A 15,994-nucleotide genomic window follows, 5' to 3' on the forward strand; every position below is an offset into this window, starting at 1 on the left:
ATTTGATTACAGCAGTGTACATAATTTCATGGGTTTGTGAGACTAAAGAAATGTTTTCTCTGTATGTAATCAGCTGATGGTTGAGGCCTAGCATTTCGTGTTGCATTTTAAAGAGAATGACATTGTTGTTGTTTTTGGTGTGTGTTTTTGTGTGTATATCTGTGTGTGTTTGTGTGCTTCAGCCAGGACATACCCTTTTCTGTTGCCAATCACAACATTGTTTTTCATTTTTTTGTCCGTGCTTGCGGCGTTACACAAATGAAATCTATTCCTATTGTTCCACCAAAAACTCACAACTCAACCACACATTTCACCATATTGTTGTACGACCATGAACACACACTTATCACACCGTTATATAACACAACATCAGTATTAAACACAGACATTTGAGTTTAACTTCAAAAAGTAGTTGGGGTCCACTACTAGCCTGACTCTGATATTCAAACCGGCTGTAAAAGCCTGAAATTAATGTGTTGATGCCCTGTAAAAACTCTTTGATGTTCATGATTTTTATGCAGGGTCGGGTGGGAAGATGCTATCTTGGGCTAATAATGCAGGCAGCGCTACGTTAGCCCGCGGCGCTACGGGATAATCCAGGGGAGTGTGAGTGAATGGGACCGTGGCTCGGGCTTGCCAGACCTACTTAGGTACCGGTTGAGAGCACAGTGCTGTGTGGGCGAATCTTTTCTGTCCCGGGCCGGGGTACAGCATAAACATCAAGCAAGGGAAGGAAGGCAGGCAGGCAGGCGATCAGTCAAGCAGCTAAGAGCAAATGTAGCACTGGCGCTGGAAGAGTTTATGTTCCCCTGGCACTTTAGCTAGCTGAGGCCAACGTTAGCAGTGGGAACTAGAGAGAGTGAACATGAACGAGAGAGAGAGAACAAGAGAGAGAGGGGGAGAGAGAGAATAAGAGAGAGAGGGGGAGAGAGAGAGAGAGAGAGAGAGAGAGAGAGAGAGAGAGAGAGAGAGAGAGAGAGAGAGAGAGAGAGAGAGAGAGAGAGAGAGAGAGAGAGAGAGAGAGAGGAGAGAGAGCGAGAGAGAGCGAGAGAGAGCGAGAGAGAGAGAGAGAGAGAGAGAGAGAGAGAGAGCGAGTGTGAACATGAACAAGAGAGAGAGTATACATGAGTGAGAGAGAGAGTGACCACGAGTGAGAAAGAAAGAGAGTGACTGAACACGAGCGAGAGAGAGAGAGAGAGAGAGAGAGAGAGAGAGAGAGAGAGAGAGAGAGAGAGAGAGAGAGAGAGAGAGAGAGAGAGAGAGAGAGAGAGAGAACACAAACTAGAGAGAGTGAGTGAACACGAACAAGAGAGAAAGAGTTAGAACAAGCGAGAGAGAGAGAGAGAGAGAGAGAGAGAGAGAGAGAGAGAGAGAGAGTGAGGGCGGGCAAGAGAGAGAGAGAGAGAGATTGATTGATTCCCTCCAGGCAAACAGCCCCAAACCAAAGGCAAAAAGACCTGTTTGTGATGATTCTCACTGGGAGCAAGTAACGCTATCTGTGAGTAAGAGATTGTGGATGCAATCTTGTTGCTTTTTCTGTGTGTGTACGTGTGTGTTTACTTTTCTGTTTCTGTACATTGCCGTTTGTTTATGTGTGTGTGTACTAGTCTATATTTCCATTATTTCCAGTCTCGGGGGAGGGGGGGGGGGGGGGTGGGCAATCGCTCACATTCTCTCTTTTCTTCACCCCTTTCTCTCTATTTTCTTTTGTATTTCAAATGTTCCACATCTCTCGTCGGTTAAGTGGCAGGGTCTGTGTTTGCTCTGTGGTGCTCTGGCAGCAATGACCTCCTGACCCCACGTGTAAACAGAGTGCCCCCCCGACCACCCCCCCCCCCCCCCCCCTTCCCTCTCCACTCCCCCAATGCTGCCGACCCACCAGCACCATATAAGGAAGCCGGTCGGCAGTGGAGAGGGAGGGCTGGAGGCAGCCAGTCTACCGGGAGGCCCTGCCCAACGAGGAAGTGGTCGCTTCAGGCAGCAGGGCGGCGGAGAGGCAGGGGACAGCCACCACCACCACCACCACCACCACCACCACCACCACCACCATCACCCCCACTAGCTTAATCCTCTATCGCAGGGGTCACCAACCATTTTGAACCTGAGAGCTACCTCATGAGTCATACGAATGGCACCCAGTTTGATACACTCTTCTGAAATAACAAATTTGCTCAGTTTGCCTTTAGTTATGTATTATTAATATTGATTAATGATACTCATCTATGTGAAGACACTGATCATGTTAATGATTTCTCACAATAATTATCAACAATCACTTAAAAAAGGAGGGAAAGAGTTGTTCAAGAACGAGTAGTGCTATTTAGAACCGGCCTGGGGGCGCCTCATGTGGTCCTTGCAGGCGCCCTCGTCCTCCCCGAGTGAGAAGGAGGCACAGGATAGGGTTGTGGTGGATATCATGCTGCGTAAGGGTGCACCATGGCCCAACCCCAAGCTAAAAGGGACCGGGTTCGATCCCGGGGTTTTCCAGGTGTAGCTGTATGCATCCTTGAGCAAAGGCTGTACCGTTTCGGGCAAAAGCGTTAGCTAAATGGCTGTGTAGTAGTAAATGGTAAGCAAGGGTATCGTAAGCTGTTTGCCTTTTTATGTGCATGTATTTGGGCCAGAGCCAGTGTGCTGTGTTCATTGACACACAAACTCAATAATACATGGACCCTGAGAGGACACGGTGTAGCGATGGCATGTACTTCTTCATACACACTCATGTGTGCACATTTCACCCAGTGATCTATGTCCACTGTCAGGCACAAGCAGGCACACGAAAACGCATGTAAACACAAACGCGGCGCGCACACACAGACCAATGCCATGGGCAGACGATCACTAGCCTGTGTGCAAAGCCCCATAAACTATTTGTAATAAAGTGGTGGAGTTACAGAAGAAAAAAATGGTACAGAAAACTAGGAGAGAGAAAAAAAAGAAAAGACACGTGTGTGTGTGTGTGTGTATGATCACGTACACACACACACACACACACACACACACACACACACACACACACACACACACACACACACACACACACACACACACACACACACACACACACACACACAATGACAAGATGGAGCTCGTTAAGAGCCCGGTAACAACCTGTCAAGATTGTGCACGTGGAGATGCGATACTAGCAGCGCACTGAGGAATGGACAGCATAGCAAGCGGCCATTATGCTTTAGCATTCACAGAGCGCCACCGTCTGAACACGCCGCTCCTTCGCTCACTCTCTCTCTCTCTCTCTCTCTCTCTCTCTCTCTCTCTCTCTCTCTCTCTCTCGCTCTCTCTCTCTTTATGTTTGCACCTTCACTCTCCGCCTCGTCTTCCTCACTCTCTCTGCTTTCACCTTCACCCTCTTGGAACCGTCTCTCTTTCGCTCTCTGCCTTCCGTGCGCTATGAGAGACTGGCTTGGATTTGGATGCACTCCTCTACCTGCCTGCGTATGTCAGTTGAGGCCAGCCGCCTTTGTGGGAACTAAGCATTCAAGGACTACCGAGAAATGGAGAGAATGAGAGTTGACTCATAGTATTTGATTAGGGTCAGGGCCAGAGGTAGCTTTAGACAGGTATCTTATATATGTTCTACAGAGAATGTAAGAAGGATTCATAGAATTACAGATTTTTTTTTTTGGTCATACGTACATAATGTTTACGTTAATATTTCAAGGCCGCAACTATATATATTTTGGACTTTTAATGGGTTGAATACAGAACAATAATCCCAGTGTATGTGGCAAAAGGCCAGCATGGAATCGTGGGAAAGGTCGATTCCGAAAAAGGTCATCGGGTTAGCCTGTGTGACCTTTGACTCCACCCTGCAGTCTGTAACAACTCATCTGCATGTCTATGTGTCTCAGAGGGGAACGCATAGAAACCATTCACCTAACCCTCATAGTATATTGAACAATACTCTAATACACCAATACTAGTAGTTTACCAATACTACCAGTATTGGTATATGGCTGATGTAACTACGGAAAGATCCTACTGATCTTTTCAGCTGCATTCTACAGTCTACAATGTGTTGGCATGTTAACACAGACATCCCCCCCCCCCCCCCCCCCCATCCCACTCCGATTATGACTATACGGGCCCATCTATATCTTCCCTCTGAGCTCATCCCCTCACCAGTGAAGGGCTGTGCTGGCTTCTGTATCAAGGTAATGAATTCATAATCTCTGTCCAGCCCTCTGTAGATCTCTATCACGCTGCAGCGATAAGAGCCTGTATGACAGTCTATCTCTCTTCCTGCTCTGTGCGGGTATGTGCGTGTGAGGGTTTTTGTGTGTATTTGTGTGGGTCTATGCGTGTGTGTTTCTCTATGTGTGTGCTTGTGTTCTCACCCTCCTTTAAGTATCCCAGTCAATGCCAGTGCACCATTCCCTACCTTAGAGAGAAGCTAAGTATTAGGCTAAATATTAGCTTAAAACCTGTTTACTTAACAGCTCAGCAGTTTAAGCCAAAGGCTACTTAATCGAAATGAATAAAACAAAAGAGCCAAGAAGAAGAAGAACATATATATATGTGTGTATGCATGTATATGTATATGTATATATATATTAAAATGTTTTATTTGTATACACATTAGGTCAATAATGTGCGCTCTGTGTAGAAAAAAGAGTGGATTCTGTCTCTTTTCCCGCCAGAATAACTGAGAAATGCCAGGAAACAGTTTTTAAGCCTCAGCTGACAGTCACTCAATCACAGGCAGAGTTAATATTCTACAGGGTTGGGGGGTGGGGGGATGGAGATGGGGGCTCCAGGTAACTAAAACCTAGACCGGGGGAAGCGGGGAGGGGGGAGGGGATCAACGAAGGCAGTTGACCCGGGAGGTTGCTGCTGCCGTGTTTTTAATTGCGTATTTTCGGCGGAGCGACGAGACGTCGTCCGTCTAAGCACGGTGAGTGGTCTGTCACCCCCGGGGACGCGGTGAGCGACGGCGTGCCCCGTCTGAACGGGCCCCTCGGGTGACAGGGGAGCCAGGTGAGACTCCGTCTCGGCCTCACCTGGAGTCAGAGCCGGGGACAGGGACCGGTCAAAAGGCGGGGAGCTGCAGGAGGGATGGAAAAGTCAAAGAGTAGAATAGCAAAGACCGGAATCAAAACTGACTGAAGGAAGCGAATCTTCCTTCAGTCAAAAATCGTATTCAACACCAAATACACACAAGTAACTCCGTTTTGAGGACTCAAAGGCAGGAAGAACCTGGTCACACACCAGTAGCTAGATGTCTTAGATCTCCTTCACAGCTGACCGTCGTACAGAAAACATCAACTGCACTCTCTGTGGAACATCTTCCGCTTCCTGGCTTTACATGGAGCTGATGAGGGGGAGAGAGAGAGAGAGAGAGAGAGAGAGAGAGAGAGAGAGAGAGAGAGAGAGAGAGAGAGAGAGAGAGAGAGAGAGAGAGAGAGAGAGAGAGAGAGAGAGAGAGAGAGAGAGAGAGAGAGAGAGAGAGAGAGAGAGAGAGAGAGAGATTTCCCAGCCTCCAGTTCGGATGAATCTCTTTATTCTGTTATGGATTCTGCATGTCAGCCTGTAAGTGCTGGGTCTCATCCTTCCAAAGCGCCAAGCATCGACTGCTCAGGCCTGAACCAGCCAGCGAGAACGTAGCATGTTAGCATCAGTGCCAGATTTATTCTGATTAAACAGTGGGCAGTGGGTACATTCAGGGTAAACACCACTGGCGGACAAACAAAATCACAATTGACACAACTCCATTGCCCAAGTCAAAGTTGACAGAATCCCTCGTGAAAAATGTTCGTAAATAATTGAATCGACTCTAGGGAAGGTTGCCCATGCCAATGTCCTACTTAAAGAAAAAGCACTAACTTACTCGTGTAGCTCCCAGCTTGCTAAGCTCAAGCCCAAAGAGAACGCTCCATGAGAACACATTACTCAGAGCAGGTGAGCATCACTGCAGCTGCCATTAGCAGTCCTGACTAGCTGATAACAGACAAACGGATGGGTTATGACGTGATGGATAAATAAGCAATCGGAATCAGTGCAACCCCTTCTTTGTGTATAGTTGTGTGGCGTTCGTATGGCGCTAAAAATAAAACAGAATGTATTTGGTATGGTGACAAGATGTAAATTAACTGAGACGACGATGATAAAATAGAAAAGAGCTTGCCAACCGCCATTCCTATTTATTTAAACTGCTGATGTCAAAGAAACACAGAGCAGGCCTAGTTAACTACGAGTCCTTGAGTAAATTTGTTTACACCTCCCTGCACACGACCCATATTTTATTTAACACCGGGACTGATTACACCCCCACCCCTTTACGCATTCACCGGCGACCTCCGTTTTATGGTGTGATGCACATCCAATTGAGTTCTAAACAAAGGCGGACAGGGGACTAGACGATACCGGTGGCAAAGTGCTGCTACAGGAGTTCTACCACTCGACAGCGTAGACAGGGGTTGTTCTTTCGTGTTTTTATTTTTTCTAAAGGCCCCGTCTGCACCCATTATGATTCGCACACCTTGAAAAGTTCACTGCGCGCGAGCCCTGCTCGGTGCGCGAGGGAGCCTTGTTGTGTGCGTTTTCACATCCGCAGTGTTGCTACGTTTCTCGCGCTTTCAGAACCCCTTGTTTAAAGTATGAGTAGAAAAGCAGCTTGATCCGTTAGAGATGAGTACACAGGCGACCGTGAAATGTAATATTTATGGGAATATACGCCACTTGGTGGAGGCTTTTTTTGCTCCTTACAACAGCATGAGGAGGCCTCAACGTTCATAGCCTTATGGACCAAGTAGGAATCAAACCTTTTCCCTGGCAGTGCTAATTCCAAGCTCTATTAGTTGAAGTAGACACGACCAGTCATAGTTAACAGGGCTTGGCTTTGGTTGGGGGATTCCAAGTTAACGAGCTAACCAACCAAATTAATTTAGAATAGATGTGTGTCTTTAAAACGACGGTTGGTTGCCTGCCAATTAAGTGGGGGATTCCAAACGCAGGGTGAGCCACGCTTGTTTTGCGCCAGATGTCTCTGAGCTTACGACTGACCGACAGTCAAGGATCAAGGATCACATTTAATTTGCACAAGAACAATGGAGGTACTGATGCAACATTCAGCAAATCTAATTCGAGTTTATAGTTCATCATTTATTACTTATCCATGCACAGGGTCATCAGATCCAAGGCAGAGCAGAAGTTATTTTCCACATTAATGAACCAACTGTTTTCCGTTTCACATTTTGGAAACATTATTCAGAAGTAATCCAAAACAATATTGTGTATTAATAAAACCATTATTGTGTTTTATTGTAATGTTCGCTGCTACTTAATGGTACATTATTGAATGACTATGATGGATTTAGTAAATGTTTAGTTATATGCCGAGACGCTGAGGGCTCAGACCGTGCACACAGATTATAGTCTTCTTATGTACTTTACATATCATTTACGCCGTGAGACAACATTAATTTTCAGGACAGCATAGATTAACGGAATAAATGCATGATTTTTTAATTCCAACTCTAACCCATGCGCGAACCACATAGCCTACAGAAACATCTCCTGCAGCCGTGCATCTCTGCAACTACCACGCTCAGCTCCCCAGCTCCCAGCTCGTCTGCTGGTACTGGTTACCAATTCACTCATGTCATTCACTGGCGCGGTCACGTGGTCCCCGGGGGGCAGTAAGAGTCCGTGCTTTTTTGTTTTTTCTCTCTCTCTCTCGGTGAACAACTCTGTGGAAAAGGGGCAGGGTTGTATTTTAAACTCCAGTCTCCCCCCACCCCCAAGTCCGTACAACCGAAGAGGTGGATTTGGGAAGAAAAACACACCTAAACCTGGAACCGCGGAGATAACCGGGGGAAGGGGAGCAACGAAATACGGGACACGTTTTTAGTAATCGTGTGAATTACGGCTGTGCGTCTGTGCGCACTGACGCGACGCGCGACTGTTGGAGGGGAGAGCGGAACGCGTTTGTGAGCGCTCACCTCCGTCAACGAGTGATTCGATCCCGTTATCGAGGTGGAATATACTCGTATTTTATCCTCGCTCTCCTGCGGATGCGGAAAGTTTTTTTTACTCGGAGGATTACTTCTCACCGCGGACGCGCTACGGATTTTAAGAATCGCCCCCCGTTTGTTACCCTTAACTCGCCTTACTGACTCCACGGAGGGGGGTCGCGTTGAAAAGACTTCTCTCACGCTACCACAGTAAGTGTTGGCTGTTTATTCAAAGTTGTGCCTTTACTCAATGGGGGGAAAACGTGGGTAAACGTGCCAGCCGATCGCAGTTTTACTGGGAGGATTGAGGAGTTTCTAGTTTCTACTTTCTGCTGGTATGAACCGTTACTTTGACACACTTGGGGTCTTTGTTCATGTGGATCCCAAGGTGGCGTGGAAAACGACTTTAACGTGGAAATGTCCCTGGTTTACTATTCTGCAGATACATCATGTGCATATGAAGTCTATTTTAGACCTTTTATTGTATCCTTTAGTCTCCTACTGCCTTTTGCTGGAGTTGTTTGGTGGAATCACGGGGAAACCTGGTGGATGCTCGGCTACAAAGAGTGGAGTGGTTTTCAAACCCCTGACTTGATGTAGATCATGGTAGTTTATTGTATAAATGTTTTCGTGATATATGGCTAAACGATGTCTAGGTGTTGCATTCAGATTACAGAACCAGCCCCAGAGTGGATCAAATGATTCTTCTTTCAAGTCAAGTCCATGAGTGTGTGCCAGGCATAGACTAGCCTTTACACGTCAGTCATGGACTAGATTGAACCAAGGCTGGGATGTTGCTTTGCCTTATCTAAAAAAAAGAAACCATCCTAAAACCAATTTGATTTTGTTTTGAATATTGAGTCGTGATTATGTTGTATTAGTTCACACATAGATCAGGCCAATTCAAGATCATATACCACCAGATTTCTGTCTACAATTGTCTTTCCAACCAGAGCTGCAATCCTGAAGTGATCCTAAAGCAGGATGTTTTAGAATTGCATTGCATTTGCATTTGCATTGCATTTCAGAGATTTGAATCTGATGTAGTTATTGGTTTGCAAAGGTTCATAGAAAGTAGCCAATTTTCATTCATTTGACATGCTTAACTGTTCTAAATAAAACCCATTTGTCATAAGAGGAAATCTGCACGTTGGTGGTCAGCGGGGAAGGAGCCTTGTCCTTTTGGATTAATTAGATGACACCTAGCATACCAACAGACTGTTCTCGGCTTAATGCACCTTTAATTGAACCATTTATCACCCGTGATCACTGTCACATACCCAGGCAAGGTGCATGCCAGAGAGAGAGAGAGAGAGAGAGAGAGAGAGAGAGAGAGAGAGAGAGAGAGAGAGAGAGAGAGAGAGAGAGAGAGAGAGAGAGAGAGAGAGAGAGAGAGAGAGAGAGAGAGAGAGAGAGAGAGAGAGAGAGAGAGAGAGAGAGAGAGAGAGAGAGAGGTAGCTAAATGTACTCGGCGCCGCTGGTTTTTCCTTTTCCCCCCGTGAAATTACAGATCAACGTGTTGGTGTCTGTCTGACAAGCACATAAGCGATGGTAATGAATACGGGGCTAGGGGAGTGATGAAAACATTATACCGCCCGTAAAACTTTCAACATTTATTGAGCAAAACTTTGGATGCCTCCCCCGGGGCTGCTTTCCTACCTGCAAGAAAAAGCTAATTGAATTGTGCCCTGGATATCATTTTATTTAACTTATTTTCATTTTTTCATATGGCAGGGTTGTTCGAGGTGCCCTCCTAGGGGTTTTTCAAAAAATTCATTTTCTTTTGCAATTATTACTTCTCAGGTGTATTTGTGTTTTATTTATTTATTTATATTCCAGCAGGGCACTGCCTTTCTATTTCTGCAAGGGGGCAAAATGGAGGGGGAGGAAGGGGGGAGAGGGGGGAGGGGGACAGCTGCGAGACGAAACGGGTGTCGGTAAGCCCTTCAAACTCATTTACTATTCTTGTGGTACTCAAAAGAGTGAAGGACTTGTCAGCTTACTGGCGCATATATTTTTCTAGCTCTGGGGCCCTTGTCATCAAGTGAATTTCGACTTGCACTAATCATAATTTCTTGGTTTTAAAAAATCCTCTTGTGGAAATACGCTGTCAAAAAGTGTCATTGTGCCATCGTTGCCTACTCTACCTCAAGATGTTGGTCCTTATCAATGTGCAAAAGCTGAAAAAGAAGCAGTGTTTCGCTGTAGTTTGGGGTGGAGTGATGGCGGATGTGCTCAAGATTTAAGAAAAAGGAGCAAACCATTTGGGTAGACTTTCTTTGCAAGACAGGCCTTCAATATAATTAGTGCCACCATGTATGCACCACATGAGTGGAACGTCAGTATTTCCCTCTTGTGGGAAAAAATATCCTATGCCTGCCACTCTAAAGGTGCGCAATTCCTTTTAGAAGCATTCTTTGTCATATTTGTTGTAATTCTGTTTACACCCTGACAGCAAGCCATAAAACAAATGCTGTGACAAATAAAGAAGTGAATCTGCAATCTGGCTGTCGCAGTGCTATAATAAGCCCTTCCAATGGCCTACCGGTTTGTGATTGTGGACCTAGCTACATACCCTCCTACCTATGCCTACATTCCCTTCGGACTCACAGTGCAGGACCGGAGTCTTCCACTAGGATAGGAATGCCCCATTGCTAAAGCTAGCGAGCTAGGCGCGTGTTTCAGGTGAGTGGCTTTGAAGCCTCTTCGGCTTTTTTCTCGAAATTGAATACTTCTTCAAGGAATTCGATTTATTTTAAAAACATGTAAATTAATAGGACAGTTTTCTTTACATCGGGGTTGACCACACACCAGTCAGGACAATGGTAGTGGATGAAGGATTAACAATTCCTCAGTGCATTCAGTTTAGTGTAGGCCTATAAGGAAAGTGCTTCAATAACTATGTTAAGATCATAGCAAATTAAATTTTACTGAAGATAATCTGCTAATTTACACTTGAATTAGTCCTGTGGCTTGAATGAAACCGTACACGCATTAGCAAATGTTTCTTTGCAGTGACAAGTACCAGACAAAACACCCACCATCTTCTAACAATGTACCCCCACATTCTACTCTCTTCGCGTTCTCTCGGTTGCTTAATTTCCCCTCACCCGGCGCCCCGTTGATTGCATTCAAAGCCAAATTAGAGCTTTTCGACGTCAAGTACCTCGCAATTAGTCACATGGCTCTTGATGTGGCGGCGGCTTTAATGGAGGATGTTGTCGGGGATGAGTGGCATCGGAGGGAGATGGGAGGGCGCCGTGCTTTACATGGGGGCGCCGTTGCACACGCAGCTAATTGTGTTTATTTATCTTCATTTGTTCAGAGCACTAAATCGGTGCTCCTCCACAGACACGGGGCGCAATTAGTTTAGCTGTGAAAACAAGAAGACCCCCCCCTCCGGAATGACTCGTATTCTTGGGTTTTCCGAGGCAATCTGAGGGAACCTGGTAAGAAACGAAGCCGCTGAATCTGTAGTCGTCCATAACCCGTTGATTGAATGGGTGCCAAGTTAAAGCTAGGGTAGGCACATTTGAGGGAACCAGCCTGGGTAAGCTCGATTTTCAAAATATCCCACTAAAATATCGCCCTTCGTCAAATGCCACTCAGCCAAATTACCCGACTAGCTTGCTAGCTTAAGCATAATTCCTCCTAGTATTTTCGGAAAAAACTGCGGTCCTGCGCCATTAGTGCATGGGCAGAGTGCACGCAGGTAGCCAGGTAAGTAGGTAGCCAGGTAAGTAGGTAGACAGGTAGGCCATCCGGGCCTTATTACAGGCCTGCGAAAGGCACTGGTATATTTTCTTTGTAAGAGCATTTAATTTATTGGTTGCTATTGGGATGTCACCTAGGACATAAAAAATAAATAACGGCTTAAACAAATAAATGATCTAGCTTTAAGGTGTGGGGGGGGACGGACGGACGGACGACATATTACTTTTAGGGCAGTGATTATCAACCTGCCCCGTTTTAACCCTTCTCACTATCCGTCCAGATTGAGTGCCCAGCCTGACTCAATGTTTTTAATGTCTCTCCCACCTCCAATACCAACACCTGTATCAACCTTATATATCACCTCTCGGCTCCACACAAGTACAGACCAACCCCCCCGCATGAGTAAATCTGTTGCGTCCACAGCGGAAAATACACTTGAAGTCCATATAAGGCTGAGGAGATGAACACACAGGCTATTTTACAACTTCAATGGAGGCCAGCACCTGTTCTCCGCACTCGCCCTCCCTCTCTTTCCTCTGCGGTGATGGGTTTATTTAAACTGGTGTTTCATGGTGAGAAGTAATTAACGCCTGGTCTTGGAAACATTTCAGGGGGAGGGGGGGGGCGGGGTTTGTCGGTCTCTCCCATTCCTATTTCTCTCTTTGACCGGCCTCTTTAAAATGCCGGCCTCTTGTTTCCACATATATCCACATTGTGGTCGTGATGGACCGCGGTCACACCTGGCTCCACAATGGGTCCCGACACGCCGCTCCGAAGAATCAAAACATTTGCTCGGTTTTTTGTTTTTGTTATTACGGTTTCCCTCAAGATGGAGGTTTGGACGGTGCATTCTTTATTGTTTGGATGTTTCACGGACTTCTCCTCTGTGGAGAAGAAAATGTGAGGATGAAGTGCTCAAACAGGGCTACCTGTTGATTTAGAATGGAGCAGAAAAAACGGATGAAGTCACAGTTTCCATTGCGGTGATGGTGGGGGAGTCACCATAAACACACTGCATACTGCACCGCTTTTACTTTAAACAAAATGGCCGGGGCCGGATGCACCCCTCCGGCCACCTGCGACTGAACCGAGAGGTTATGCTCTCGTTCACACCTGTATTTATAGCTGCATCAGCCAAGAGGAATCTAAGTGGCAGGTCTGATGACAGGGAGGGACAGGGTTTTCCCTCTCTCTATCTCACTCTCCGTTGCGGTCCTCCCTTTCCGCCACCTGCCCTCCCTCTCTCTTTCTTTTCCTCTCCATTCCGGTTTACTCTTTATCTTTTTATCTTGACGGGTTCTCTATCTCTCTCTCGTTACAGTGCCCCCTCTCACTGCAACAAGCTGATGTCCAGCCCCTTAAATTGTCGTTGCCATCTGGTTTTCCAGCCTAGATTGATCCTCAAATTGTCCCCTCGGGGCCCAGACAACCCCCGGGCCCGCCTCCTGCTCCTGAGGGAACAGGGGGGAGCTCCGGCCCCTGGGGGCCCGACCCCTTAGTGGGTCTGGGCTTCGGGGGCCCGCTCACAAACACGGTTGATTCACGGTAAAAGGTCAAGAGGAACAGGTTGTCAACGGCTGCATGACCTACCCGGTGTGTTGCTTGTAATGAAATGATCTCTTCTCATCGAATTACCTGCTATTGAATAACTATACGTCACATCTGCTGCCGAAAGATGGGGAAAATAAATCCAGGTCTTTTAATCTTGGGGTCATTTTCAGGCATTTTGGAAGTATAATTAATTCTAAGATCCCTCCCTGTACTAACTTCCGCTAAAAAGCAACCTATAATATAGGTATTATAGAGGTATTCCGTCGTTTTTGTATGAAGTATGACATTGGAATTCAAGTATGCAATTGTTGTATGCTGTTGATACCATAGTATGCGTTTGCAATGGCCACATGCTGTTGATATTTCAGTATGCTATTCTAGTAGGCTATTGTAGCATGCTGTTTGCATTGAAAGGCCGTTGATGTTGTGTGTAGTACAGTGCAGTGTGCAGTTTCATATTGAAGCTTGCTATTGTAGTGCTACGGTATTGAAGTATCCCGTTGGTGTGGTAGAATGCAGTCGCTATTGTAGTATGCTGTTGCTTTTGACGGGAAGGGGGGGGGGGGGGGGGGGCTGGTCATGCTTTTAATCTGTGTGTTTTGTCACAGCATTGCACTGTTTGGTGCGGCGTTCAGCCCCTCGTTTATATCTGTGTGCGTGCGATGCGAGTGTGTGTGTGTGTGTGCATGGGAGAAGGAAAGAGGCAGAGGCTGGGGAGTAGTGTAGGCCGTCTGATGTTTGTGGACGTGAGTGTGTAACGCTAAGCGTCCCTCGAGGGGGAGACGAAGTGGTGGAGATGGGGCATGGAGACGGGGAGCTGGATGGAGAGCAAGGGGCCGTGGTGGAGCCACAGTAAACGGGGCGAGGGATGCGGGGGTGTTCATGTGCTAAAAGCTTATAATCCTCTGGTCCTTTGTGTGGGGACAGAAGCCCCCCCCCCCCCCCCCCCAGGGCAGGATGGGGAGGGTCCGGACACACACACACACACACACACACACACACACACACACACACACACACACACACACACACACACACACACACACACACACACCCCTCCTTCTCCATACTCTACCTCCTGTTTTCATTGATATCGCCCCCCTCCACCACTCACCAGCCCAGCTTTGCCTCAGGACATCTGGTATTGTTGGTGGGGGGGGGGGGGGGGGGGGGATGTGTGTGGGGCGGAGGGTGGGTGGGTGTAGTGTTGTTGTGGGTGTGTGATCAGGGGTGGGGGTTTCCAAACAGAAGTAGGCAAATGCATGATGGATGTTAGTAATTGGTTGTGTGTCGCGCAAGCATGAAAACATGGGCCTCTGGGTGCGTGTGAGTGTCAGTGTGTGTGTGTGGCAGTGGCAGTGGGCATGGAAGGGAATCGGGGGCTGCAGGGACAGAAGAGAGAGAGGGAGTCACAAAAAGAGGGAAGGATATGGACCGAAGTGGAGGGAGAGAGGAGTGGAGTTGAGGTGCTGGGGCGGGGTGCGAGGAGGAGGTGGTGGAGGAGGAGGAGGAGGAGGAGGAGGAGGAAGAGGAGGAGGAGGAGGAGGGAGGACCTGCTGTTGCAGCCCATCAGTCAGTGCTGGCCGGGGTTAAGCAGGAGTAACTACCTGCCTGTCAGGACGATTGTTCATCGCAGTGCATCTGGGGATACGTGTCCCGGTTTATGAGAGATGGCGCGCCACTCGCTATGTGGGCCACTTAACCGCGGGAAAATGGCGTCCTCCGGAGGGAATGGGGCCCAGTGCACCAGCGCATCATCAGTCCTCCACTCTGGTGGCTTTGTATGCAGATGATGAAGGCTTCTCTCTTACCGGGAGATGTTAATCATCGCCTGACGCTCTCGCTCTCTCATTGGTCACCCCTCCTCCTCCTCCTCCTCTCTGGTATAGTCATTTCCTTTTTGTCTGTCAATCGCCCCCCTCTCTCTTTTAGTTTTTTGCCCTCTCTTTTCTGTCTCCCTGGCGTTATTATTTCTGTGTGTTGGTAATAAAACGTTTCTGTGTTATTTTGTATTATTAATCAGCCTGATCTCCCCTCCGCATGCCTCATTGGGGAAACTTTAATCACAATGTACTTAGGAATGATCACCCCCTCCCCCCCACCACAGAAAGAAAATAGAATAATTCAAAGTAGCTGAACTCTGCAGCTCTGCTGCGCGTGAATCTGAATACATAAATTACATCATACCAGCAGTGCTGACAAAAAGGGACGCGGAGCGAGAGAGAGAGACAGAGAGACCCCCAGAGACAGGAGGTATTGTGTGAGGTGCGTTGCCATGCATCACAAACTTCTCTCGTGCACGGAGCTGAAAGGTCTTGTCATTCGAGACACGCCCGGGGGAAGAGTCAAGCCCTCTATCCCCGAGCCCGCAGAGTGGAATATAAATATACATATAATACGGATGTATAGAGGCCGACATTTTTATGTAAATTTCCTAAGACAACGTGTCTACTGAAACTGTCCGGGTATAGATCTGGCGGGGAAAGACACCTGGAGGTAACGAGCAGTGCCCTGCGGCTTCTCCACCGCTACCTCGCTGTCGCTAGGCACGGACAGAGAGAGGCACCTGCAAACACGCCATTCAATGGCCTCCGAGAAGTTCATTTCCTTGTTGTTCTCCCCCCTGCCACTCCCCTCCCCTCCCTCCCTCCCTCCCTCCCTCCCTCGCCTTCCCCTCTTTGGCGGATTTGGTACTCTGTAGTTCTCCATGGCGACGGGGTAATTGGGGAGAAGGGGATTGTGGGTGAGAACCGGGTGGC

General features: G+C 47.5%; 2 protein-coding genes across 2 annotated transcripts in view; both read left to right on the top strand.

Annotated features, from left to right (window-relative positions):
- Positions 1 to 1,008: 1,008 nt before the first annotated feature.
- On the top strand, positions 1,009 to 14,194 carry LOC115555859 (putative uncharacterized protein DDB_G0271982; the record flags this gene model as incomplete). Its single annotated transcript, XM_030372906.1, has 2 exons — positions 1,009 to 1,086; positions 9,303 to 14,194. Coding segments are annotated over 2 exons (204 nt in total), but the record flags the coding sequence as incomplete, so codon positions are not given.
- Positions 7,714 to 15,994, top strand: part of ptprsa (protein tyrosine phosphatase receptor type Sa) — a 170,607-nt gene continuing 162,326 nt past the window's right edge. Inside the window, exon 1 of the mRNA XM_030372990.1 lies at positions 7,714 to 8,180. The gene's annotated coding sequence lies outside the window, so the exon portion shown is untranslated. The remainder of the gene's footprint in view (positions 8,181 to 15,994) is intronic.

This window comes from Gadus morhua, chromosome 12 (genome assembly GCF_902167405.1).
Source record: "Gadus morhua chromosome 12, gadMor3.0, whole genome shotgun sequence".
Taxonomy (NCBI): Eukaryota; Metazoa; Chordata; class Actinopteri; order Gadiformes; family Gadidae; genus Gadus; species Gadus morhua.